Below are 27,939 nucleotides of genomic sequence, written 5' to 3' on the forward strand. Positions count from 1 at the left end.
ATGAGCGGGTTAGGAGAAAACGCCTTGGATCCACTGACCGAGTCACGAAAGCGCAAACTCCCATGTGATGCCCCAGGACAAGGGTAGGTGATGGCTACACATCCTTTCCCTTCTGTTTAAAGGTATAACACCACCTTCTTGTGATTTAGTCTTTCTTGTTAGAGTGTTTGGTTAGCATCATGTGCTTTGTAGTTATTGGATGGTAAGTGATGAGGTGGACATTCCTGTAACATAAGAGGAGCTTTATCACTGGATGTGCTAGGTTACAAGAAAGAATCTTTACTTTTAACATTGAACAGATAATGTGGTAGCATTTCTAAGTACTTGTCTGTCTTTTCTCAATGAACTTACTTAACCCACAGCCATCAACTTGATTCCTGTTATAATGATTTTATAGGAGGAGGCTGTCCAACTTTCTTTTGCAAAATAGCTGGTGGATTTGAACCACTGCTCTTTTTGTCAACAGTCCAACATATGACACAGTATGTCCCAAAAAGTAGAAATAAAAACTTAAACAGTGTTGCTTTGTAGCTCTTTTAGGAGTATGCCAAGTGCAGCATTATTTGGATTTTAAAGGGATAGTTGAATAATTGGGGAGAAAACTCTACTGTGAATAAAATGACATCATTAAAAATAAGAAGCAACCATTATTATTTTTACTACTACTTCTACTACTTAGTAGTTCTACTATTACTACAAAGGGAACTTTGATTAGCACCCCCACCCCCCTTTTGTAGATAAAGAAACTCAGGATAACCCTGTCCAGGACCACTCAGATAACAAAAAATGGGGTTGAACAATGTTTTAATAGTTTCTACTGGCAGACTTTAGTTTGTTTTATTTAAAAAGGTGATGGTGCTTACAGGTTTTTTTGTCATAAATTATGATTTCCCAACCCCCACCCACACTTTCCTTTTCTTAGTCTTACCTGCAGTGGTGAAAAGTGGAGAAGAGAGCAGGAGAGTAAATACATTGAAGAGTTGGCTGAATTGATATCTGCAAATCTTAGTGATATCGATCATTTCAATGTCAAGCCAGATAAATGTGCAATTTTAAAGGAAACTGTAAGACAGATACGTCAAATAAAAGAGCAAGGTAAGAAAAGTATAAAAACACTCATACCTTTTGGAAGGAAATGGTAGGTGTTTACATTTGCCTTTTTGTGACCTTGTTTATGTGGCAAACTAGTTGCGGTCCTAGTTTTTTAGCAGGAGAACTCATTCCCAAATTAATTGAGGCTAGTTAATAGGGGAAAGAATGAATGAATTGACTAGCTTAGCGCCTTAGGAAATTGTTAACACATTGCCGCACATTGACGACCGTGCTTTTTTCAATAGATTATCATCATTTGCGGCAACTTGCTAAGGAAATGGAAAGAAAGCCAGTTAGTTCCCTGTGAGGAAGCACCTTTAGTAGTGAAATAGAATTTAGTGTATCTTCTGGGTAGCACTGAAGTTTAATTTAAAAACTGTAGCATCTTCTTTTACCAGACAGTGCCTTGCACGTGCATCTACCGGGGCACAGGTGTATGTCCATGTCTGTTTTGAGGATTATTTGAAGTTGATTTCATTTAAAAATGGATATATTTTCTATTTGTAATATTGTTGCTGTCTTTTCAGGGAAAGCTGTTTGCAGTGATGATGATGTTCAGAAAGCTGATGTGTCTTCCACAGGACAGGGAGTTATTGATAAAGACTCCTTAGGACCACTCTTACTTCAGGCAAGTGTAAAGGTTTAGATGGCCAGTAAGCAGTGTTGCATTTGTGTAGCTTATTAAATGGTTTAGAAAACAAAACAAAACATGGATGAAATTTTGGCGCAGAATTGAGAGAAAAATGAAAATGTTTCTACCAGACTAAAGCCAACCCCACTACTGGTGAGTTATGCTGACTTCTGCGAGGCCTCGTTTTCTTAAATGATGGTAAATATTTCTGAGATTTTTAGTGTACATGACTCTTTGGGCATGTTTTTTACATAAAAGTTCCAGACTGAGGAAAATGCGCACATACACACATGCACATTCATCATTAGAGGAAAATTTCACTTGTCAGAGATAATATTTGGGCTTATTTTAGTTCAGAATTTTTATACACTTTTGTTATGATTGATTACTTATATGACACATTGTTGTTGTTGTTGTTAGGTGCTGTCGAGTCGCTTGCAACTCTTAGCAACCCTGTGGACAACAGCACTAAATTCTGCTCTGTCCTATGCTGATGACACTGTCTCTAATACACCCATCTCGATTAACCCAGTCACTGAATCAATGCACCTCATAGAGGGCTTTCCCCTCCTGTGCTGTCCCCTCCAGCCTCCCAAGCATGATGTCCTTCTTCAAGGACCGGCCCCTCCTTAGAAAGTATGTCAGAGAAAGCCTTAGAATCCTTGCTTCTAAGGAGTAGCCCGGTTTAACCCTCTGCAGGATGAACCTGTTTGTTTTCTTGGCAGTCCATGGTACATTCAGTACTCTTCTCCAGCACCACAGCTCAAAGGCATCAGTTTGCCTATCCTCCCTAGTCATTGTCCAACTCTCTGATGCATAACAAGTAATTGCAAAGACCAGAGAGACAGTGTTGCTCTTTAGTACTTTGGAGAGGTCCCTAACAGCAGACTTTCCCATCGCAATACGTCTTTTAATTTCCTGGCTGCTGTTGCCAAGAGTGTAATAATATAATGTATATGACACATTAGAGTGCTATATTTCTTGTTGTTGTTGTTGTTATGTGCCGTCGAGTCATTTCCGACTCATAGCGACCCTATGCACAACAGCCCTAAACCCTGCTCTATCCTGCGCCAACCGCACCACCTCTGACACACCCATCCCGATTATCCCAGTCACCGAATCAATCCATCTCATAGAGGGTCTTCCCCTCCTGCGCTGTCCCTCAACCCTCCCAAGCATGATGTCCCTCTCCAAGGACCCGTCCCTCCTGGCAACATGTCCAAAGTATGTCAGACGAAGCCCCAGAATCCTTGCCTCCAAGGAGTAGCTTGGTTTATTCCTCTCCAAGATAAATCTGTTTGTTTTCCTGGCAGTCCAGGGTACATTCAGTACCCTTCTCCAGCAACACAGCTCAAAAGCATCCACTCTCCTTCTGTCCTCCCTAGTCATTGTCCAACTCTCTGATGCATATCAAGCGATTGCAAATACCATGGCCTGTATCAGGCGCACCTTAGTCTCCAGAGAGACACTGTTGCTCCTGAGTACTTTAGAGAGGTCCCTAACAGCAGACTTTCCCATCGCGATACGCTTTTTGATTTCCTGACTGCTGGTGCCAAGAGTGTTGACTGTGGAGCCGAGCTATATTTCTTAGGATCTATTAAATCTTAAAGATATACATGTTTTATAAGTTGTTGCCTTCAGTAGAATGACTGCTGGCAGTGTCTTGGGGTACATATTGGACTGCTAACCAAAGGGCATGGGTGACAGACATCAAATGAAAAGACCTGAGTATACTTACCATTATTTTTCAAAGCTCTTTTGATGGTGTAATTAATTCTGATTGATTGTTGACCTTATTTGTCTTGTAAGAAGTTGAATTTTTTAAAAAAAAATTTATATAAGTCCAGTAGAGTTAACTTTAATAAGACTACTGCTAACTGATAGTTGTTTGCTGTAATTAGTGCTGAGACAGTTAAATTCCTTTTCAGGCTCTGGATGGTTTCCTGTTTGTGGTGAATCGAGATGGAAACATTGTATTCGTGTCAGAAAATGTCACACAGTACTTGCAATATAAGCAAGAGGACCTGGTCAACACAAGTGTCTATAATATCTTACATGAAGAAGACAGAAAGGATTTTCTTAAAAACTTGCCGAAATCCACAGGTAGACTCTCTAAAGTTGTTGTTTGAAAATAGAATATTGTCTTTTTTTGGAAGCAAAGTGATCAGGCTTTTGTAGAGTGGCAAATAGTTAGGAGCAGAATTTTCAAGTGTACCCTCATGAATTTGGAATTAAGTGTATATTTCACCAGCCTGAAGTAAATAGTGAATTATTGACATTTCTTTTGAAGTTAAAATTATTCTAATTTTTCTATACTGCTGCTCTGAAATGTGAGTGTAGTTATTTCTGTGATGTGTACACGTAGTGGAAAAATGGAGCTCGCGTGACTGATAGTCAGAGATTGAAATGCCAGCTTTAAAAAAACCCCAAAAACAAAAACCTAAAAAAAACCAAAACAAAAAACCCCCACCTTTTAAATTTGTTTTCCAAAGTTAATGGAGTTGCCTGGACAAATGAGACACAGAGACAAAAAAGCCATACATTTAATTGCCGTATGTTGATGAAGACGCCACACCGTACTCTGGAGGACATGAACCCCAACCTGGAAGTGCGCCCGAGATTCGAGACCATGCAGTGCTTTGCCCTGTCCCAGCCTCGAGCTATGATGGAGGAAGGGGAAGGTAAGGAAGAGCACTTGCTGGGTTTGTGATGTTTTGGAAACAAGTAGCAGACAAACTTGCCATTTCCTAATTTCCATTGTCATGTAAGTCTTTTTCCTGAAGCCTGTGTCCTTATTGCCTACTGAGTGGATATACCAAAAGTAAAACTCTTACATAGTTAGATATTGTTTATTGTAGATTTGCAGTCCTGTATGATCTGTGTGGCACGCCGCATTACTACAGGAGAAAGAGGATTTTCTTCCAGTCACGAGAGCTTCATCACTCGACATGACCTGTCTGGTAAGAACTAAGTGTGTAGAGAGAGAGCTTTGTGCAACTCTTACTGTTTCTGTTGCCATTTGCTTTCTTATATCCATTGGCTTTGTATGTTTTATTCTCTTCTTACATAGAACCCTAAGGTAGATTCATTAAGACCCTTGACATGTTGTTGGATATACTCGGCACTTAAAATTCCTCAGAAGAATGAATTTAAAAGCAAATGTAGAGATACCGGACTCTTTCCCTGTGGGGAGTGTTTTGGATCAGAATTGCTAAATTCTCTTCTCTGTAATTTCAGAACAACTTATCTTAAAGAAAACAAGACAAAAACCCCAAACAATTTAATAAGAGAGAATTCCTAGGGATAATTCCTAATTCCAGCATTAGCTTCATTGTTGATTTACTGTTCTGTGACCATGGGAGTAACTCAAAACTGAGTAGTTGTTAAAAAGACATTGATGAAATAATGACCATAGCTTCATTATCTACACTCACCTTAAAGACCATTAAACAGCTATCTGAAACTGTACCTAAAGGTTGAATAACTGCAAAAATAGTACTGTTGTTGCTGTTTGAAAACATCTGAAGAGGTATGTTTTGTACTTATTTACATTATTTATTGTATCAATGAGTGTCCACAAGGACATTATAGTATAAAATTAGTCTTATAGGATTATCAGTTTGAGGACTAAGGTACACCTCAGGCTGTCAGTTTGAATACTAAGGTACACCTGTTGTTTTTGGGAACGCTTGGTGGTGATTCAAAGGGTTTACTATGTATGCCTCATTCCTGGTGGTCAAAGGGTTTACTATTCCGTAGCTGGGAAAACAGACTTGGTGAGAGGGATTGGAATGCTTGTTTAAGGTTATGGCTAAGAAGATAATTTGCACCTGAATCTACCTGACTTCAAAGTCTATGTTGTTGTTAGGTGCTGTTGACTTGAGTATGATCCATAGCGATCCTGTGAACAATAGCTCTGCATCCTGGCCTGTCCTGTGCCATCCTCACACTTCTTGACACAGGACAGCCCATTGAGGCAGTCACCATGTTAGTTCACCTGGGTGAGGGTCTTCCTCTCATTCACTGACCCTCTGCTTTTCCAAACATTATGTCTTCTCCAAGGAATAGCCCCTTCTAGCAACATGTCTGAAGTTGTTGTTGCTGTTGTTAATGTGCCGTCTAGTTGCTTGTATGTGAGGAAAAGTTTTATCTTCTTTGCCTCCAGAGAGTACTCTGGTTGCACTTTCTCCAAGACATATTTGTTTGTTCTTTTGGTAGTCCATGGGATGTTCAGTGTCCTTCCTTATCACTACAGCGCAAAGGCATCAGTTCTTTGTCTGTCATCTTATTCATTGTCCAGCTCTTCGATGCGTAGCACATGATCACAAAGACCATGGTCCAAATGAGATGTGCCTTAGTCCTCAAACTGATACTATTATTCCTCAGTAATTTGGAGAGGTCCTTAATTGCAGACTTTCAAAATCCACTAAGACTAATTTTATACTAAAGTGTCCTTGTGGACACTCAGTGATATGATGAATGATGTAAATAAGTAGAAACCATAACTACAGCACCCTTTAGATGTTTTAAAGCAGCAACAGCAGTACTACTAATGCAATTATTCAACCTTTAGGTACCAGTTTCAGATATCTGTTTTGAAACTCCTTAAAATTTATTTTCACAGATGGAAACAAACAAAAAATGTACTGAGAAAGTGATGTGTGTTCTGGGTTGTCAGTTTATACTGATGGGTACTACTTGATAGTTAAAAGAAAGAATACAGTAACCTCAGATGGAAACGTTGTCCCTGATCACTGTTGAGACATAGATTTTCTTTAGCTTCATAGTTTTAGGGACAGAGTATTTTTAATTTTCATATATTTGAGTGAAGTTTTATATCATATTGGTTTTTCAGACAAGCATTTGTAGACATTTTTGTTTATACCATGTAATTGGCATTGATTAATGCAATTAATTTCATTATCTAATCAACCTCTTGAGCTCTGATGGCTGGTGGTAAGTAGCAGCTAAGTAGCAGCACTGCCCACCCAGAGATAAGTGGTTCAAATCCACAAGCTGCTCTTTGGGAGAAAGAGGATCAGTGTACTCCTGTGTAATTAGCCTGCCTCTGAGAACCCTCTGGAGGATGAGCTCTGGTTGGTTCTGAGTCGACAGCACACAAGATGAAAGCTGCAGTAGGCAGTGATTTTGATCATTTCTTCATGTGTTTGTTTGCCATTGTTGTCATAGCTGAAGTATCTTATTCATGTCTTCTGACCATTTTGAAATGGAATTGTCTATTTCTTGTTGAGATGTTGGCGTTTTCTTTACACTTTAGAGAGGATTTCCTTGTCAGATGTGTTCTTGTAAATATTTTCCCCAGTCTGTAGGTCTCTTTTTACTTTCTTGAAGAAGGCTTTTGATATGCCTAAGAATTTGTCCTTTGTGCATTTTTAGTTCTGTTTTATAGTTTGTTTAAGCCATTGATTAGCTCTTCTTACTTTGCCCCAGTTTCTTCTTTGTTGATCTCTGTAGTTTCAGGGCTTACCCTCAGGTCTTTGATTCCTCTGAGTTTTTGTATATGGTATGAGGTATCAGTTTTGTTTAAATTTTCTGCAGATAGACAGGTGATTTTGTAGTATCATTTCTTAAAGAGCCTGTCTTCCCCCTACTTAATGGATTTTGTGTCTTTGTCAACGATCACTTGCTCGTGGTGGATGGATTTGTTTCTGGATTCTCAGTTTGTTACATTGGTCCATATCAGTTGCTATAGCAGCCCCAAACTATTTTGATTACTATGACTGTATAGTAGGTTTTGAAATCAGGAAATGTGAGGCCTCCGACCTAGGTTCTACCACCCCTGCATTTTCTGTTTCTCTCTTTTCTTAGCATATGAATTTGGTGATAATTTTTTTCCATCTCTTTGAGAAATGATGATGGAATCTGGGTTGGGATTGCATTGTGCTTATAGTTGGTGTTCGCTCTGCTGACATTTTTACAGCGTTACATCCTCCATCCCATAAGTTTTTACGATTTTCCATTTATGTCAGTCTCTGTGGGTTTCTTGCAACAGTATCTTGTTATTTTCTTTGTATAGACCTTTTTGTTTCTCTGATTGGAGTTACTAATAAATATTTGACTTTTTTGGGTGAAGGAAAGAATGTTTTTAGATTAACGATTTGACTGGAAGGTGTTACTTTAATGAAAAAGTTTAGGTTCCCTGAACAAGCTGTACTTTGTATATTCATGAAGTAAAAGAAGTTATATGATAAGCTTTTATGTTCTATGTAATGAAACATTCAGATGTGAGAGTGCCCTGCAGGATGATAGCCTTAAAGAGAAAAGCTTGGGATATGTCAGAGATTTGGGTCAGGAAAAGTAGGACAGTGATCGAGTATCTGTCTTCTATTTTATTTACTCAGCACTAAGCCCACAGTAGACAGATAGTGAATACTTCTGGGTTTGATGTCAATCTTTTGTTTCCTCGTTAATAGGAAAAGTTGTCAATATAGATACAAATTCTCTGAGATCTTCCATGAGGCCTGGTTTTGAAGATACAATCCGAAGGTGCATCCAGAGATTTTTCAGTTTTAATGATGGACAGTCATGGTCGCAGAAACGTCACTATCAAGAAGGTAAATACGTCTGGGAATTGACTCTTGATTTTGTCCTTTGTTTGATATGCTGTAAAGCTCTAACTTTGTACCTGGTGGTAAGTGGCATTGGTGGGAGAAGGAAGAGAAGGGCTTTCTTGAGTGCCAGTATTTAGCCATTTCTGCACAAGTTTTGTGCAGATGTGGTCTTTAAACTGGGTTTTGAAAATCATGTGCTTGTAGAATGTTTTCTTCTCTCCTGCATGTGCCTTTTTGCTGGCTGGTGTTGCTAGCACTGAGATGTTTTCCCCGCAGCGTACATCCACGGCCACGCTGAGACCCCGCTGTACCGCTTCTCCTTGGCTGATGGAACCATTGTGACCGCACAGACGAAAAGCAAGCTCTTCCGGAACCTCGTAACGAATGATCGCCACGGCTTTGTCTCGACCCACTTTCTCCAGAGGTAATGATAGACTTTGGCATTTTTCCATATTCAATGCAGCATGTGTTAAGTTACTATATTTAATAAAAAAAAAATTTAACAAGAGGAAAAGCATGAATATCATTGGATTTGCTGACATGAGTTTAGATTCCTGGATTACAGTTTGTTTTCTTTTTTCTTTCTGTGAAAATAATTCTTGATTATACAGTTACTTCCTGAGAAAGCTGGGGTGGGACGGCAGCCAATGGGTGCAAGAGCATATAAAATGTGACCACTTCTGTACTTTTCATTTCTAGTAGTGTGTTAGCATGGCTTTTCAGTACTCAGTTTGAAATTTTAATCTTATCTCTACGAATAAGCAGTTGTTACTAGTGGTGTTGCAGATGGAGCCTTGGTAGCATAGTGGATTCTGCATCGGGCTGCTAACTGAAGGACCAGCAGTTCAGAGACCAGCCCCTCCATGGAAGAAGGCTGAGGCCACCTGCTCTGCAGGATGGATTGTCTTAGAGAATTTGGGGGTCGGGGGGAGGAAAGCAGCCTGGCATCAGGGTTTTGTTTTCAGTGGTCCATGAGCACCACATGAAAGCAGACATTCATCATTCATCATCTGGAGTTCTTTGCAGGCACCTCCGTCTGCCCCTCTTAGATATATGACAACTCAAGTTAACATTGAACCTGGTGGTGCAATCTTTTAAGTGCTTAGCAAAGGTCTTTGTTTTCTCAGTTCATTGCCACTTAGTTGGAACTGACTCACAGTTGACACTCCAGTGGGTTTCCAAGTCTGTAAATCAAATGGAAGGAGATGATCCACTTTTCTCCTGAGCAGCTGCTGGGGCAGTCGAACTGTTAGAGCAACGTGGACTTGAAATGAGCAGCACGACTGCTCTGGATTCAGCTACCATAGCTCTTCTAAGTTTCTGCACAGCCGACAGACAGAAGGAGGCAGAGAAAGGATTGAGGGTGGGGGTGCCTTCTCCTAGAGCCGGCAGCCTGTGTTTAGTGTTTAGACGGCTGGCCTTGAAGAAGACGTTTGTGCTTGTTGAAGCTGCCTCTTTGTGCTCTCTGGTATAGTAGCTAAGTTGTTGCCTTCAGCATCTGTGGGCCCAGCGTTTCTTGGAGATCTCAGTCTACCTTCATTTTCCCCCATATTGAGGCACTCCCAGCACAGAGGCCTGAGTCCAAAGCACGTGCTTCATTCTTGGTTGTCTTGAGGTCTCCTCTGCTTGCTTCTGTCCTTTTATGTTTTCTAAGAGTTAAAGCTGTAACAGGTCACAGACCAGGCAAACTCCACATCAGATCAGGCCTGTGATCCAATTAAAGGTGCTGCATCCCACCCATGTCCACGCCTAACTCCTAATCATGCCTCAGGTCCCATCATGGGGAATGACGGCATTGTTACACAGTGGTCCCTGATTCTGCCTGATTAACATCATTGTGTGTGTCAACTCCTAGCTGATCCTTCAGTGGCTTTTCAGAGCAGTAAATCTTGGAGGATGAGCTTGCCCTCCTTTCTCCTGCAGAGCTGCTGCTGGTGGATTCCCGCTGGGTGCTTTTGGGTTGGCAGAGCAGCTCCTTACTGTCTCTAATCCTGCCTCAGCAAGACCATAGAGGTTGGGATTTACAGCACATAGAATAACTATATTATACAGAGAATCATTGTTCTCAAGCAGCTGATGGATTTGAACCACAGGTATTTGGGATAGCAGTGCAACTCCTAGCCACTAGGTCACCAGAGAATCATGGCCTAACCAAATTGACACGCTGTGGGAGAGCGTGTTCATACCATGACAGCTGGTAGCAGTTTGGTGGTTAGAAACTACCTGGTGACTTTATAGGAGAAATTATCTGCTTCTGTAATGATTATAGTAACTAGCATCAACAATAACGAGTCCATGTAGCATAGCTGCTGGCCTTCTCAGTGCTGGGGCAGTGCCACTCATTAGACCCTGCAGTTTGTGAAGGGTAACGGCTACACTAGAAATGTTGATATTCGGATATTGCACAAAATGGTACCTTCCTGCTCTTTACCTCAGCCCTTGATTATCTGAGACAGAGCTTTACTACATGCTTTCAATTTTTTATAGTAAAAGTTTGATGTTCTGTTTGTTTGCAGAGAACAGAATGGGTATAGGCCAAACCCGAATCCTCTTGGGCAAGGTGTTAGGCCTCCTGTAGCTGGATGCGGCGGTGCTGTAGGTGGCATGAACATGTCACCAAGCCAAGGCTTGCAGATGTTGAGCAGCAGGACCTACAGCGTGGCAGATCCTAGTGGTCCTGGGCAGATGGGTGGAGCTAGATACGGGGGCTCCAGTAACACTGCCCCAGTGAACCCAGGGCCAGGCGTGCAGTCACCGTCTTCGTACCAGAACAACAGCTATGGTCTCAACATGAGCAGCCCTCCCCACGGGAGTCCTGGCCTTGGCTCCAACCAGCAGGGTATCATGATTTCCCCTCGTAATCGTGGGAGTCCGAAGATGTCCTCGCATCAGTTTTCTCCTGTTACAGGTACCCATGCTGGCATTTAATTTTCTTTGCAAGTAATTCTTTTCTGTCCGTGCCACTTCAACTTTTGTAAAGGTCAATGATGTCATAATAGACACTTAGCAGAATTAAGTGGCGTTTTGTTACAGTGTGTGATAGTCTTAACTCTGTCCTCACTTTTCTGCAAATCCAGGTGTGCACTCTCCCATGGGATCTTCTGGCAATCCCGGGAGCCACAGCTTTTCCAGCAGCTCTCTCAGCGCCCTGCAGGCCATCAGTGAGGGCGTGGGCACTTCTCTCTTATCCACTCTCTCTTCACCAGGCCCCAAATTGGACAACTCTCCCAATGTGAATATCAGCCAGCCAAGTAAAGTGAATAGTCAAGATTCCAAGAGTCCCCTGGACTTATATTGTGACCAGAATGCAGTGGAGAGTTCAATGTGTCAGTCAAATAGCCGGGATCATTTCAATGACAAGGAAGGTAAAGACAGCAGTGTGGAAGGGTCAGAGAATCCGAGAGCTCCTCTGGAAAACAAAGGCCATAAAAAACTACTGCAGCTACTCACCTATTCTTCCGATGACCGGGGCCATTCCTCCTTGACCAACTCGCCCCTGGATTCAAGTTGTAAAGACTCATCCCTCGGTGTCACCAGTCCTTCTGGAGTCTCCTCTTCTACTTCTGGGGGTGTGTCCTCCACATCCAACATGCATGGGTCCTTGTTGCAAAAGAAACACCGAATTTTGCACAAGTTGTTACAGAATGGGAATTCACCGGCTGAGGTAGCCAAGATCACAGCCGAAGCCACAGGGAGAGACACCAACAATACGGTGTCTTGTGGAGAAGGAAATGTGAAGCAGGAACAGCTGAGTCCTAAGAAGAAGGAAAACAATGCGCTCCTTAGGTACCTCCTGGACAGGGACGATCCTAGCGACACTCTCTCCAAAGAACTACAGCCCAAAATGGAAGGCTTTGATAGTAAGATGAGTCAGGGTGGCGGCTGCACCATGCCCAGCTCCAGTCAAGAAAAAGAGTCTAAAATTAAGACAGAAACAAATGAAGAGGTAATTTTTCTGTACTTTCCAGCTTAGTAATAGTGTTTCACCTTTGTTTTTTTGGTATATGCATTATGCACAGATTCTTAACTGTTAGTTTACATTTATTTAATGGGTACTAGTTTTGAGTTCTTTGTGTTTTAGCCCTTAGTAAAATTTATTATGCAATTTAAAATATATGTGTGTTTTAAATAAAATGTGGTTCTCTTTAGAGGCAAATTTTAATTCGTTAAATTTTCCAAATATCTCACATGAAGTTTTAAGTTTTAAAACTTCATGTGAGATATTTGAAATAATATTGCTTGGGATAAGCAGAATGGTTCATTAAAAGGATAGTAGAAGTAAGAAAGAAATGTTTCAAGTGAAAAGAAATTTTTCTTTTTTTTAAAAAAAACCCTAAAAATCAAGTTTTACCTACCTTATCACAAGTAAAACATTATGTGAACATTCCCAAGCTCTGCTTAAGAAATGCTATTCCATGAGCACCCGCACTTCTGCCATGGTCCCACTCTCTGGAAGACTGGGAGTCTGGGCTTCCGCCCCGGAAGGCGGCACATACCAGCTCTTCTGCCCCACCTCTTTCCTCAGGGGTCAGGCCCTGTGTGTGGTGGTGGGTGGGCTGGCTGTTAAGACATGTGTCATGTACATTTGTTCAAAAATAAATAGGTGACCATGGAGGGGAAAAAAAAGAAGGAAAGAAAGGAAAAAAAAAATGCTATTCCAAGAGAGCTTATGATATTTCTTAGCAATTTAAAAGGTTTGCAGCAACTTTAAAATTGAGTTGTCTTATTTCACTTTCTTTTTTTTAAATTTTATTATTTTTGTGTGCGTGTACCATCAAATCAGATCTGACTGGTACAGGAGGAGATTGTCCCTCCTTCCTTACCCGGCAGAGCATCTGGTGGATTCGAACCGTTCGCCTCCGGGATTGTAGTTGCAGCTCCTTGCCACTAGGCCACCAGAGCTCCCCTTATTTCACTTTCTTAAACTAAATGGTTACCAAATATCCTGACTAAAAGCCATTTTGGAGCACACCATTAAGATATCCACTTGAGGCTATATTGCTAGTCAGTGCTTTTATCCATGAGGTGTGTATGTATGTGGAACCCAAGATTCGGCGGTTCAGCTTGAGCTTTTCCTTCAAGGAAGATAAATAGAGATGTGACCATGATGATACAGGCTTTTAGTTGGCACTATTGTTTTAGCTACAAGTGATGTTTTAATTTTCCCCATTTTATTTTGATGTCTTTATATGTCTAGTAATATATACATAGAGTAATCTTAAAAATTTATTTACAGGGGCCTGGAGACTTGGACAATCTAGATGCTATTCTTGGGGATTTGACCAGTTCTGACTTTTATAATAATTCCATATCCACAAATGGTAGTAATCTGGGAACCAAGCAGCAGATGTTTCAAGGGCCTAATTCTCTGGGTAAGGAAAGAAATAGGCCTTATTTTATTTGTGTTTAAATGTTTCTGTATATTTCTATGCATTTTTACACTAAGACCAGGCTTCATCTAGCATATATAGCTTAGAAAGACACACTTCTAAGTCTAACAGACTAAGACAGTCTTTTTGATAGTGTATGTATTTTTCATAAACTTTCTGGACATTTTCCTGTTTGTTCATTTGCCTTTTTCGTACCATTTGTCCAGTTGTCATGACAGTTATGAGAAAATGTTCTTCTTTGGCTCTCCCTGATGAGCAGTAGGTACTAGGGTGTGGTGTGGGGTTTGGTTTTTTTTAAGACAGAGAGTTATATTCAAATAATTAAAATCCTGTCCTTTGACATTTAGGAAATCTTAGTCATTTTACTGAGTTATTATTTTTGATGTTAGTTGATCCTCAGCAAAGCTCTCTCTTAATACTGTTTTGTGTGAGGGTTCCCCCCCCCATTCATCAATTTAACACAAATATATTGGATATAACCAATTGAGTAAAAGAATAATTCACAATATTAGTTTTCAGTTATTACATTTTCTACTTGAATGTCCAGCCAAACCACTCAAATTGATTGGCAAAGGGAGAATCCGTATTAGGAGGAAGTTTTCTATTGCATTCCTGTTTTGAAAGAAGCTGCGTGATACGCATAGATGTGGAAGAACCCACAGCAGCATTAAACATCGGTGGGTTTTTCTGTCCTGAGTAAAGCAGATGTGAGGCCCAGCACTTCAGCCAGCACTCAGATCCTGTTTTTATTTGGAATATGATGCATGGATTTGCTTCCCCCCCGCTTTAGTGTTTCTTTTATAAAGGAAGACAGGGCTTGTTGTATTGGTGGGTGTGGAGGTTTTGTGTCTTGAACTTGACTGGATTATTAACTCATCAGGATATTGATGTATATTGTACTTTTATGTTTCAGCAGGTCTGAGAAGTCCACAGTCTCTGCAGCCCATTCGGCCGCCATATAACCGGGCGGTGTCTCTCGACAGCCCAGTGTCCATTGGCTCAAGCCCTCCAGTGAAGAGTATCAGTGCTTTCCCAATGTTACCAAAGCAACCCATGTTGGGTGGGAATCCCAGAATGATGGATAATCAGGAAAATTATGGCTCAAATATGGGTATGCGGTTTCTAAGTCGTTGTTACGTACAGTTGAGTAGGAAGTGGCCCCTGGGGGCCTTCCAGCAGGTGTTCAGAGCAGTTAATCGCGCCAGACTGCTCATCTTTGTCCTCGAGCAGCTGGTAGATTTACATGGCATGCCTTTGGGGCTGCAGCGCAGCTTCTTCCTGCTGCCACCAGAGCTCCCCTGGTTAAAATTTCTTTTGGATAAAGTGGATTTAAAATATTTAAAGCCATTTTAAATAATTGAAAATAAGGAATAATTTTTGTTCTTAAAAAAGGCTTCAGCCTGATGTTTCTTTTCATGAATTTCCTTCATTATGTCTGTTTTAGTTATTTAAACCCTTAAGAAGGCTTTTATCCTAAGACATTTCTAACCTGTAGTGAATAGATGGGGAATTGTGGCCTTACTAGAAATGTTTGTGTAGCTGGATAGAGCTCTTCTTTTTTTTTTTAACTTTTCAGAAGATGTTTCATTTTTGAAGTGCACAACTCTTAAAGCACACACGCAGTATTTACATTAGATCTCTTCTGAGGATGACAGAGCACATTTTTGGGGCAGAGCGGTACAGAATGATAATGGTGGGGTTTTTTTGGGTGTTGGTTTTGTTTTTTTTTTTTTTTTAAATATAGAGTACATCATTTATTTCTCTGTGTGTATATGCATATAAAGGATTCCATAATATTATGAAAAGACCTCATTGTTTTTACCTATTTTAGGTGGACCAAACCGGAATATGGCTGTGACCCAGACACCATCCTCAGGAGACTGGGGCTTACCAAGCTCCAAGGTTAGTCGAATGGAGCCCCTGAGTTCAAACTCCATGGGACGACCTGGAGCAGATTACAGTGCTTCTTTACCCAGACCTGTGATGGGCGGCTCCATGTCGGCCTTGCCTGTCCGGTCCAATAGCATGCCAGGCACGAGGCCAGTGTTGCAGCCGCCGCCGCAGCAACAGCAGCCGCCGCCGCAGCAACAGCAGCAGATGCTTCAAATGAGTAAGCTTCCCTTTTTTTATAAAAGAAGTTTTATGGTAATTGTTACCATTGGTATATTTGAAAATTAGACTGTCTGTTTGCCTCCCCAGGGCCTGGTGAGATTCCCATGGGCATGGGAGTCAATCCTTACAGCCAAGCAGCTCCATCTAACCAACCTGGTTCCTGGCCAGAGGGCATGCTGCCCATGGAGCAAGGCCCTCATGGCACTCAGAATAGGTGAGGCCTTTGTGTGTGATCTTTGGAAACCGTTAGCATCAGATTCTCTAGAAGAAGATTAGAACAATCTGCATTTTGTAGTGATCGTGTGTGAGAAAAATGAGGTGAAGGTAGCAAGTAGAAGCATTCATGGATGAGGGAGGAAACAGAACTAGGCGTGTTCAGTTCCAGAACTATTCACACCTCTCTGTGTGAGGTGGTGACCCTGTGATGATACACTCCCACGAGGAGGGGGATAAGCCAGCCAGCGTTGATTTTAGAGGTTCAAAGCCAATTTCTCGTGAGTTTATAAATGGTAGTCGGAGGGCAAGCCCAAGATGTTTGAAAAATTAATCTTTTATGATTGGATAATTTCTTTAAAAGATAATTTGAAAGTTTTCATGGATTCTGGGGTATGCATAATTTTTATTTTACTTGGTTGGTAGTTTGGTAACAGCAAAGAACCTACCAGTTATTGTCAGACGGTGGATCACAAGCTAGTTTATATTCTTAAATTCTAAAAAGGAATCTATTGAGTAGACAGCTCCATAGTGACATTGGTTTTATGAATTAAGGTGAACGGTCCATCGATGTCATGGTGCCCCCACTCCCTCACAGTAGAGAACTGATAGTTTTCAGTCCCGATAGTTCTCAGGCAGGGCACGTTTCTAGCTATATGCCCATTTGTGTGTGGATGGAGAAATGTGGTACCTTGATGTTAATGTAGGAAGTTTGTATTTGTTATCTCTGTGGGCCAAGTATAACAAAAATTTTTGACAGATTTCACTGTCCAATTGGTAGTTCAACATTTATCTTCTGGGTTTTAGTTGCTTTTCCTAACTTTCAAATAATAAAACTGTTAATACTACTTCAGGTTGTAGAGTCTTCACCCTCCTCCCACTTGTCCAAGCTGCCATTTCCCAAATTTCACATCTGGGAAAGCATATTTTGGTGCTTGAATTGCCTTCTAGAAATGCTAGATTTGGTGGTTGAAGATGATCTAATATTTTAAAATTGTGGTACTTTAAATTCCTATTGTTCCCACTTTTTCTTTTCTTCTGCTACAGTTTTATTTCTGCTTGGGCTATTAATTGATATATATGTATTTTGACAATATTGTGTAAGGTTACTGTGGGTTTTTGTTTAAGAAAGAAAATACCATTGAAATTGATGACAAGTTTCTTTTTAGACCCCTTCTTAGGAATTCCTTGGATGATCTCTTGGGGCCACCTTCTAACCTAGAAGGTCAGAGTGATGAAAGGGCGTTGCTGGATCAGCTGCAGACTATCTTGAGCAACACAGATGCCACCGGCCTGGAGGAGATTGACAGAGCTTTGGGCATCCCTGAACTTGTCAATCAAGTAGGTGACATTAATGGAGAAAGAGAATATACACACACACTCTCATATTGACTCATGCGCAGGAACATCTTAGTATTGTATTGCCTCACTATAGTTATACAGCACATTAAAAGAAAAACACACCAACCAACACAAACCCAAAAATCAACAACAGACCCTCCATAATTTTTTTATATCACTTCCAGCAATTTACTGTTCGTTTAAAGAGTCAAATTTGAAGAAGATCTAATGAGAAGACTTTTAAAAATGCTACTTTTTTTTTCACTTTGTAATGACTTTTCATTTTTATTTCTTTCTCTGCTGCCTCACTCTCCACTGTGAACTCCAAGGAACAAGCTTGTTTGTGTGGCATTTTAAACCAGTTCCCTTTATCGTGATCAATCTGAACCTATCATTCTCAGTTATATACTCTGTCTAAATGTAAATATGTGTTCTTGGATTATATGCATTTTGGAAACATTCTCTTTAAGGACAATGGGAAGGTCTGCGTTCAGAGAAAAGCAGGGGAGCTGCCAGGGTCTTCTCTGTCTTTGGTGGGGAGATAACGTTTACATGGGAAATGATGGCGTAGTGTGGCAAGCAGTCTCGTAACTTTTTCTCAGCACCAGATTATCTTCTGAGCCTTTTTAATGAAATAGGAATATGGAATTTTGAGACAACATGGCTTTTGGTCTAATTATTTAGACACATAGGAAGCGCTGGTGGCTTAGTAGTAAGGAATCTTGCTGTCACCAAAAAGGCACTTAGTTCCAATCCACCAGACTACTCCGAAAAAAGACGGACATTCTTCTCCTGTGCATTTTACTGCCTCTGAGTACCAGATCAGCTTTGAGCTGGTTCTGACTTGATGGAACACAAGAAGAAGGAGTGAAAAAAGTTCAGGTTTGAGTTTTAATGTGACATAAAAAACACCGGAGGTCTCTCTAGTGCTGGAGTTGATGCCTGGAGCCCCTTTCTTTAGTTTCACAGTTAGAGAGGTCTCTAACAGATGGCAGCACGCACCATAGAGCCGAAACCTGGAAGTGGAAAGTGTAACCAGCACTACGTGTGTCAAGGGTTAGGTTAGGAAAGGGTTAAGGGATGAGTGGGAATAGAGCAGGCTTGTACGGGTGTGCAGCCCAGGAGCGTGTGACTCTCACCCTGTGGAGGGGCGGCCTAACCCTGGCCACGGGGTGTCTGTGACGGTTACATGGAGACTGAGAAGCCAGAGCTGCCTGTGAGCCTTTTAATTAAAGCTGGAAATAGGGGTTTTTTTGTTAAAACACATTAATGATTTTGATGTAAAACTCTGCTAGTAGTAAAATGCACAAAATGCATTTATAAACTTTTCTCTTGTTACAGAGTCAGAATTCTTAGTAACTTTTTAGAATAAATACTTGGATATTTTAAAATTACTTATACAAATATACATTAATGTGTAGTTTGTTTTTTGTTTTTAATGGGATTGTTGTTCTTTGTCCTCGAGTTAAGTACAACTCATAGTGAGCCCATGAACAAATGTGAACCTTGGCCTGCCCTGTGCCGTCCTCACAGTCCTGACACATTCGAGCCCACTGCAGCAGTGGCTGTGCCGGGTCTTCCTCTCTTTCAGTGACCCTCCGCTCCAAAAATGGAAATAGGTAGACTTTAAAGTACTATTCAACAGATACTTATCAGTGCCACAATTTTCAGCTGTCTACTAATATTTGTTATATATGTGTGTGTGTACACACACACACACACACACACACACACACACTGTCTGCCCATATTTATTATTTGTGTACTCTCTTTCTCGCTCTCTCCTGACCAAAATAGTATCTGTTGGATGTTTAACTTAACCAGATGACATAATCTGTAGGGGAGTTGCACTGCTACAAGGTGATGCTTCTGGTGGTTTGAGTCTGTCAGCAGCTCCGGGAGAAAGGTGGGCAGCCTTCCCCTGCAGTTCACAGCTGGAGGGTCAGCTTTGATCCGTTCTGCTCCGCTGATGAGAGGAGTCCTGATGGCACGGGGTTAAGTGCTCAGCTGCCAGCCGCAGGTCAGCAGTTTGAATTCAGCAGCTGCTCCACAGGACGAGTGCGGTGGTCTGCGATCATAGGTGGGGAAGTCTGCGAGGCAGTTTGTGTCTCTTCTGTCCGGTAGAGACAGTGTGACATGTACTGGACTGAAGGCCCAGCAGCAGCTGCTAAGGAAAATCCCATCATTCCTGAACATTTGGTCATAAGTCTGTGAAGTCTATCTTGTTTCCTTATTCTGATTCCTTAGATTCAACTCCAAAGTTTGCATTATTGCTCCTTACATGAAAAGTTCTGTCATATGACTTTCATGGTACCAACAGAGTATAACAGTGCTTGGTCCTCACAGCTTTCTCCCAGCATCCCGCTGTCTGACTTAAGGAGAAAGACAGAGCCATGAACGTGTTGCCATCAATTCTGACTCATCATGACTTGACTCTGAAGGACAGAACACAGCTCTCACCTGGGATTTCCAAAGCCAGAAATCTTCAGAGATACAGATGATCTCATCGTTCAAACCACCAGCCTTGTGCTGGGCAGCCGAGGCCCTAACACTGTGCCACCAGACCCAGAGAGAGCTCATGGAGGGTGGGAGGAGGAAGTCATGGATCAGTGAACAGTGATAAAGAAATACTGAGCATAATTATTTGTTGGGAACTTTGCCAATATGATAGATCAAAAGAAGAAAACTCCAGTTTTAAGTTCTATTTCTTTGATTCATAAGATCAGACATCTTTATGTATATTGACCATTTATATACTGTGGACTATCAGGAGAACAAACAGGTTTGTCCTGGAGAGGGTGAAACCAGGCTGCTCCTTGGAGGCAAGGATTCTGAGGCTTAGTCTGACTTACTTTGGGTGTGTTGCAAGGAGGGACCGGTCCTTGGAGAGGGACGTCATCATGCTTGGGTGGGTGTAGGGACAGCGCAGGAGAGGAAGACCCTCAGTGAGATGGATTGATTCAGTGACTGGGGTAGAAAGGGTAGAAAGGTGGCTCAGGATAGAGCAGGTTTCAGAGCTATGATACATAGGGTCACTATGAGTCTAAGGTGACTCAACGGCACATAATAACAACAACAACAACAACAACAACAGCAAATCTTTGTAGTTTCTGATGTAGTTGTTAGTTTGTTGATTGTAAGGCTACTTTAAGTGCATTTCTTCATTGATTTATTTGATTCTCACACTCAGATATTTACATGTTTTCTGTATGCCAGTCAGTTTTTTAGAGGGAGAAGATTCAGAGTGAGCAAATGAATTCCAGCTTTCTAGGCTCACGTTCCAGTGAGTGAACAGGAAGGAACCGTGAAGTAGGAGACAGTGAGGTGGACCAGAGGCCACGGGGGGTGGGGGTGGGCATCTAACATTTTCCTCAAAAAGTGGCATTTGAGCTGCGGTTTGAAGGAGATCTATTAACTAGTTTTCCTTCGGGTGTAAGGTCTTGTTCTTAGTTGAGAAATTGTGGAGTTTTCAAATCCAGGATAATAAGATAAAGGACAATTTCTCACAGAAATGACATGAGAATTCATTAGCTGCAATGATTCTGTTTTCTAAAATTTTATAATTGGCATGGTCAGTCCATGTTGATAGAGCACTCTGTTCTAGAGGAAATGATGCCTCTCCCGGAACGTAATTCATTTGAGGGGTTTGACATGAATGATATTTGAGCATTTGTCTGGGTGAGACCTGATGCAAAGCTGGGACATGGTGTGTGTTCTTAAGGAGTAAGGACAGTAAGACGGGAACTCGACTGTGCTTTTGGAGTTCTTGATCATCGTTGTTACATGCTGACTTTATGTCCCGCCCTCCTTTAAGGTGTTTGTTTCCTGTGGTTTTCCCACATACACTTCAGTGTTTATTTCCTGTGTTTGATGTTTAAGGGACAAACTTTGGAACCCAAACAGGAAGCTTTTCAAGGCCAAGAAGCAGCAGTGATGATGGAGCAGAAGGCAGCATTCTACGGGCAGACGTACCCCGCACAGGGGCCTGCGATGCAGGGAGGCTTCAACCTTCAGGGGCAAACGTCGTCATTTAACTCCATGATGAATCCGATGAGCCAACAGGGCGGCTTTCCTCTCCAGGCGATGCACCCGAGGGCCAACCTCATGAGACCCCGGACAAACACGCCCAAGCAGCTTCGGATGCAGCTTCAGCAGCGATTGCAGGGCCAGCAGGTAACCACTTCCACCATGTGCTTCGACCCGAAGTGATGTACTTTCCTCCTTTCTCTGGTCTCAGGTTGTGCGTTAGTGCTCTGTGAACACTTGGAGGGTAGAGGGGGTCCAGGACCCACAGACTTAACACTCCTTGTCCCGAAAACAGTTCCTTTTGTTTCCAGTTCTTGGTAAAACTGTTTGTTGAACAAGGGAGGTGGTCATGGCAGCACTGCTTACCTTTCTGTAAGAACACACACATGAACGAATACATGTTGTACAGGTGAAAAAGTACACCGTGGCGGAGGGCTGCTCTGGGAGAAAGGGAACAGGGTTTCTTTCTTCTAAATTAGTTTTAATGAAAGTTTACAGAGACTTAGGATTTCCATTGTTGCACACTTTTCTCCCTGCTCACTCCCTCCCCCCTTTGAAAAGTAAAATATATATATATTCTTTCATTGTTATACAGTCTCTCTCCCCCACCCCTCTAGTCCACTCCACTATGCAGCCTTCATTCTGGACTCCTGTCATGAAAATAATACCTAATCACATATCCCTTTTAAACAGTCCTCTCCCTCATCTGTTTCAATGCAGTATACATTTTTTATCCCCTCTTTGCTTAGTTCCCCCACAACCTTGTTGTCAGCCCCCATTTATAACAGTGGCATTATGCAGTATTTGTCCTTTTGTGACCAAGATATTTCACTCAGCATAACGTCCTCCAGGGTCACCCATTTTGTATAATAATTAATGAGTTCCTTGTTTTTCAATGCCACGTAGCATTCCATTGTGTGAATATACCACAGCTTCTCTATCCATTCATTTGTTGGTGGGCACTTGGGTTGTTTCCAACTCTATGCTATTGTGAACAAAGCCGCGGTAAACATGGGTATGCATATATCTACTTGGGTGCCAGTTATGGTCTCTTTAGGGTATATTCACAGTAGTGAAATTGCTGGGTCAAATGGTATTACTATTTGCAACTTTTTGAGAAAGTGCCATACTGCCCTCCATAGTAGTTGCACCATTTTACACCCCCACCAACAGTAAATAATGGTTCCAGTTTCTCCACAACCTCGCCAACATTTGTTGTTTGCTGTTCTGTTATATTTTGCTATTCTGACTGGGGTGAGATGATATCTCATAGTTGTTTTGATTTGCATCTCTCTTAGAGCCTGAGATTTTGAACATTTCTTCGTGTACTTGTTCGCCATCTGAATGTCTTCTTTGGTGAAGTATCTGTTCATATCCTGTGCCCATTTTTCAGTTGAGTTGTTTACCTTTATCTTGTAGTGGTGGTACAGCGTTTCTTGATGGCTTTTATTCTTCGAGGTAAATAATGGTTGTTTTAATTACCAAATATTTACTTTCTTCATTTCAGCATTAATTTTTGTTCAACCTCTTCTTTCTAGATCTTTTTAAGTTTGAACTTCTATATTCCAAGGAAAAAAGTCTGTTTTTTCCCCCACCGTTTCCTTAATCCCCATGAAAGCTGTCAAAACCTAAATATTCATTGTATTTGTATCTGAGTGAATGATGTTGTTAAATGGACCACCCCCAGCTACATAAGCAGATAAGTGAGGGAATCGAAAACCCACGGAGCCAGAGACTCTTCCGGTCCATGAGTATTCCTGAGTGCTGAGTCACTCAGGTGCTTAGCAGAGCTGTGCTGACTTGTTTGTGGTGGTGGTTTACTTTCTATCATTGTTTTCCTCTAAAAGAAACCCAGGAAAAGATAACGGACATAGTTTATTCCTTGTTAGCCCTCATCGAACAAAGCAGTTTCCCTGACTAAACCTAAAGAAGATCTGACTTTATGAATCCTTTCAGTTTCTGTGTAAGGAAGTCTTGTCCTTGTCCCTACATCTGTGGTCGCCAAGCAGCAGACTTCACAGGACATCTGTAGAATGTTAATGCTGTGAAGTGTACCAGTTTGGTGAGGATCTGGTAGCTGGTTACCAGGTTAATGCATCTGGAGATGTCTCCGGCGGGGGCAAGATGTGGAAGGCAAGGCGGGGCTCAGCCACATTCCCGTATGTTTGTCTTTCTTCAGTTTTTGAATCAGAGCCGGCAGACCCTGGAAATGAAAATGGAAAACCCCACTGCTGGGGGAGCTGCACTGATGAGGCCTATGATGCAGCCCCAGGTCAACGCGCAGGTGAGCACAGTGAGTCTCCTGTTCACGTGTCCGGAGCGCCCAGCACAGGGAGCCCGTGGTTGGTCCTCAGCAAGTGTTGTTACAAGAAGCGGGAAATCCCAGGTTTCATGAGTGAGAAACACAAGCCCCATCCGCTGTTTTTCCTCCCTCCCTGCTAGTATCTAAGAGGGAGCAGCGAGAAGTGGTTCCTTCACTAAACCATGGCTTAGTAGTTTTTAAGTTAATTGCCTTTGTGATCAATTGCCATGTTGTAAGAAAAGCTATTGCTTTTTAAGAATGTAAGAGAAATGAGTCTATAAACTTCTCCCCTTTTTGTATTATAAAACCTTGTGTTCAGTGATAAAATGTTGGAATAGTGTAAAATATAAAGGAGGAAATAAGTAATACCTGGGTCCCCACATTCTGTGGGAGACTTGTCCCCCACTGTGGAAAGGTGCTACGAAAGTTGTCCTCTCCCATCAGCCAGGAGTAGAGATAGAGTTCGAAGCTCTTCCTGATACTTGTTTATACTTAACTGTTACAAAGCACACGTGTGTCCCCCCCAACACCTGTGAACTGTCCAGTTGGTACTGTCTGTGTCCACTTGGCAGTGCAGGCCCCATTTCCTTGGTCATCAGCCATCCTGGCGAGGCTGGGCTAGGACCAGTGGCCAGAGGGGGGTCCTTGGTGGCGATTTGTGCTGACTGGTGAAGCCCATGTCACCCCTTGTTGTCCTCGTCTGGTGCTGCAGTCACCTCAGTCCCTCTGCTTCCAGATAGTGTCCTGTTAGTCTCACATCCTTGCAGAACGGGCTCCTGCACAGCTGAGAGGACCCATTCTTTGTATCGTCCTTCCCTTCTGTGGCCGCGCCCTCGTGTCAGTTCTGCCCTTTTTCTTCTTGTAGCTTTTTCATAGACATGAAAAGTTTGCCCTTAGATTCTTCCTTTCAGTGTTCTCACTCAGAGCAGGGATTTCTTTTTTTCTCCCCTTTTTTTTAAATGATAAACATAATTTAATAATTGGAACGTGGAATGTACATAGTTGGGGATTTTGTTTGTTTGTTTGGATTTCCATTCGTTCATTCATTGTTGCACATTTTCCTCCCTGTTCCCCTCGCCCCCTAGTTCGCTTTTTTCTTTGGAAAGAAAGTTCTTTCTTTGTTACACAGATCTTACCACCCTCACCACGAGCACTTTACTGTGCAACTTTTATTCTGGACTTTTGTCATGCCAGTAATACCTAATCATATGTTTACAGTTCTCTCTTGTCTGTTTCAATGCAGTGTACATTATTTAGCCCCTTTTTTCCTTAGTTTCCCCCTAATCCCCATATCGGTCCTGTTCAACAGAGGCATTTTAGAGTACATGTCTTTTTGTGACCGAGATATTTCACTCTGCATAATGTCCTCCATGGTCACCCATTTTGTATAATATTTCATGAGTTCTTTTTCAGTGTTGCATAATACTCCATCGTGAATATACCAAAGCTTCTCTGTCCATTCGTTTGTTGATGGGTACTTGGGCTGTTTCCAGCTCTTTGCTATTGTGATCAAAGCCCCAATAAACACGGGTGTGCATATAGCTGCTTCGGTGGCAGTTATGGTTTCTTTAGGGTATATTCCTAGTAGTGAAATTGCTGGGTCAAATGGTATTACTATTTGCAACTTTTTGAGAAAGCACCAAACCACCTTCCACAGTGGTTGCACCATTTTACACTCCCACCAGCAGTGAATAAGGGTTCCAGTTTCTCCACAACCTCGCCAGCATATGTTGCTTGCTGTTCTGTTAAATTTTCCTATTCTTACTGGGGTGAGATGATATCTTATAGTTGTTTTGATTTGCATCTCTCTTAGAGCTAGGGGTTTTGAACATTTCTTCATATATTGGTGTGCCATCTGAATGTCTTCTTTTGTGAATGTCTTTTCATATCCTGTGCTCATTTTTCAATTGGGTTGTTTACCTTTATCTTGTTTTGGTGTTCGAATATCCTATAAATTCTAGATACAGGTCCTTTATCAGACATGTCATTACCAAATATTTTTTCCCAGTCTGTGGCTACCCTTTTTACCCTGTTGGAGAAGTTTTTGGATGTGTGTAGATTTGATTCTTAGAAGGTCCCATTCATCTGTTTTGTCCTATCCTGGTTGTAGGCAGAGCAGGGATTTCTGTGTTAAAAGCTGCTTTGATTCAGTTTGGCTCATCACTACCGAATTGTTCCTGGGTCCCTGCTCCTCAGAAATTCCAGAAATTGAGACCATGAAGAGAATTGACCACTTCCTTTTTCCTTGATTAGAAAGGAACGCACAGTGTTTCCTCTCAGTGTGGACCCTAAGGCAGGTGGGGTACTGTGTGCATGGAGCTGGCTGGCTCTGCCTTTGTGTAATTGTGCTCTTCCCCTGGTCTCAGCAAGGCTTTCTCAACGCCCAAATGGTTGCCCAGCGAAGCAGAGAGCTGCTCAGCCATCACTTCCGACAGCAGAGGGCGGCAATGATGATGCAGCAGCACCAGCAGCACCAGCAGCAGCCCCAGCCCCAGCCCCAGGCCTTTAGCCCGCCCCCCAACGTGACCGCCTCCCCCAGCATGGATGGCGTTTTGGCCGGACCCATGATGCCGCAGGCTCCGCCACAGCAGTTCCCGTACCCACCAAATTATGGTAAAGTTGAGCGGGAAAACAGCCATCCTTAAACTAACACAGTTAAGGGTGTAAGGTTCACTGGATCAGTTGTACAGTAAAGATAAACATGCATTCTACTCACTCTCTTATTAGTGGGAAGTTGGTAATCGTTGGTACAAGGAAGCGAATCCATTCAAGTAATGGAGGACTGAAATGCACAACACAGTGCACAGGCTCTGCAGCTGATGGATCAGATCATACTTGAGTATTTTTCTTAGGCCTTTCTTTTTTCCAGCTCACTGTCTCTGATTTAGAAGGACTACAAGTTTGTTTGTTCCTTCCGCTGTGTCCCAGTGTATCAGGACGTTAAAATCTTTTGGTACTTTGTGAACTTTTTTGAAAAACCGTCCCTTTTTGAGGTGTCATGGTTTTACTGTTAGCTGCAGTGGTCAGCCTTTGAGCAGTTCCAGGCATATGGGGTGAGAAGCAATCTTAACTTGGGGGAGGTTACGTTTTAGGGTACAGGCTGGCCTGGTGAGGAGAGTAGCTCTCTGCCCTCTGAAGGGGATTGTGGATGTGAGTAGAGGGCGTGGAGGCCTTTGTATACAGAAAGCCCTCGAAGCATCACTGAAGGTGGGGTAAGCACAGTGCCTTTTCACTGGGTGCCTTTCACTTCAGTTGGCATTTTGAAGAGAAACAAAAATAACTGAGAGCTTTTTGGCACTTTATGTCTTATCACCTCATCCCCTTACTGCTTTTATTCTTCTAAAAAAAAAAAACTATAGAAAATGAATATTTTGAGGTGATGTATAACATTAGTGTGTTGTTGTAACTTCCTTTTTACTTTAATTTTTTAAAAGGAATGGCCCAACAGCCTGATGCAGCCTTTGGCCGTGTGTCCAGTCCTCCCAATGCAATGATGCCATCAAGAATGGGTCCCGCCCAGAACCCCATGATGCAGCACCCTCAGGCCACACCCATGTATCAGTCCTCAGAAATGAAAGGCTGGCCATCAGGAAACCTGGCCAGGAACAGGTGAGTAGCCTTAAGAGCCGTTTGCATTCTTGTGCCACAAATTCAAGGGATGAATGCTTTTTAATTGTTTGGTCAAAAAGGTATTTGGATGGAGCAAGCAGTTGTCATTTCTGCAGTCATATTATTGTAACAGTTAAAAACATTTGGCTTTTAACCAAAAGGCCAGTGGTTTGAATCCATTAGTGGCTCACTGTTCTGGAGAAGATGGATATAAGGATGAGAGGCTTGGGAATGCTGGGGGATGTTCTGCTCTGTCCCCCACAGCTGCTGCCAGTCAGGATGGACTCTGTGGCAACAGGTTTGCAGTTCATGTTCAAGAATTGTTCTTAGACTTGTCCATTCTGTGTACGACCCTATCTGAGCACAGACAGCTGGTCACCGGGGAGTTTTTAGTGGTGGTTACTGTGGTAGGCTGTGTGTCTGTCTTGCATTGCTTAACTGAGTGATCGGCTTTGTTTTTACAGCTCCTTTTCCCAGCAGCAGTTTGCCCACCAGGGGAACCCTGGGGCATATGGTATGGTGCACATGAATGGCAGCAGTGGACACATGGGGCAGATGAATATGAGCGCCATGCCCATTCCTGGCATGCCCATGGGTCCTGACCAGGTATGAGGAGGGCTTTCCTTACCTTCTTTTATTAAAAAAAGAGGG

The 27,939-nt window shown here is 42.2% G+C and overlaps 1 protein-coding gene across 1 annotated transcript; it reads left to right on the plus strand.

Annotated features, from left to right (window-relative positions):
• Positions 1 to 27,900, plus strand: NCOA3 (nuclear receptor coactivator 3). Its single transcript, XM_006881748.1, has 20 exons — positions 1 to 83; positions 923 to 1,095; positions 1,620 to 1,720; positions 3,652 to 3,826; positions 4,216 to 4,404; positions 4,582 to 4,683; positions 8,158 to 8,298; positions 8,572 to 8,719; positions 10,812 to 11,203; positions 11,373 to 12,241; positions 13,532 to 13,667; positions 14,602 to 14,796; positions 15,517 to 15,795; positions 15,885 to 16,011; positions 17,180 to 17,351; positions 21,231 to 21,524; positions 23,557 to 23,661; positions 26,046 to 26,292; positions 27,114 to 27,288; positions 27,753 to 27,900. Exons 1-20 carry the CDS (start codon positions 1 to 3, stop codon positions 27,898 to 27,900), a joined length of 4,251 nt encoding a protein of 1,416 aa, XP_006881810.1.
• The last annotated feature ends 39 nt before the right edge of the window (positions 27,901 to 27,939 follow it).

Source organism: Elephantulus edwardii, unplaced genomic scaffold (genome assembly GCF_000299155.1).
Source record: "Elephantulus edwardii isolate Elephantulus edwardi_28Jun2011 unplaced genomic scaffold, EleEdw1.0 scaffold00015, whole genome shotgun sequence".
Classification (NCBI taxonomy): Eukaryota; Metazoa; Chordata; class Mammalia; order Macroscelidea; family Macroscelididae; genus Elephantulus; species Elephantulus edwardii.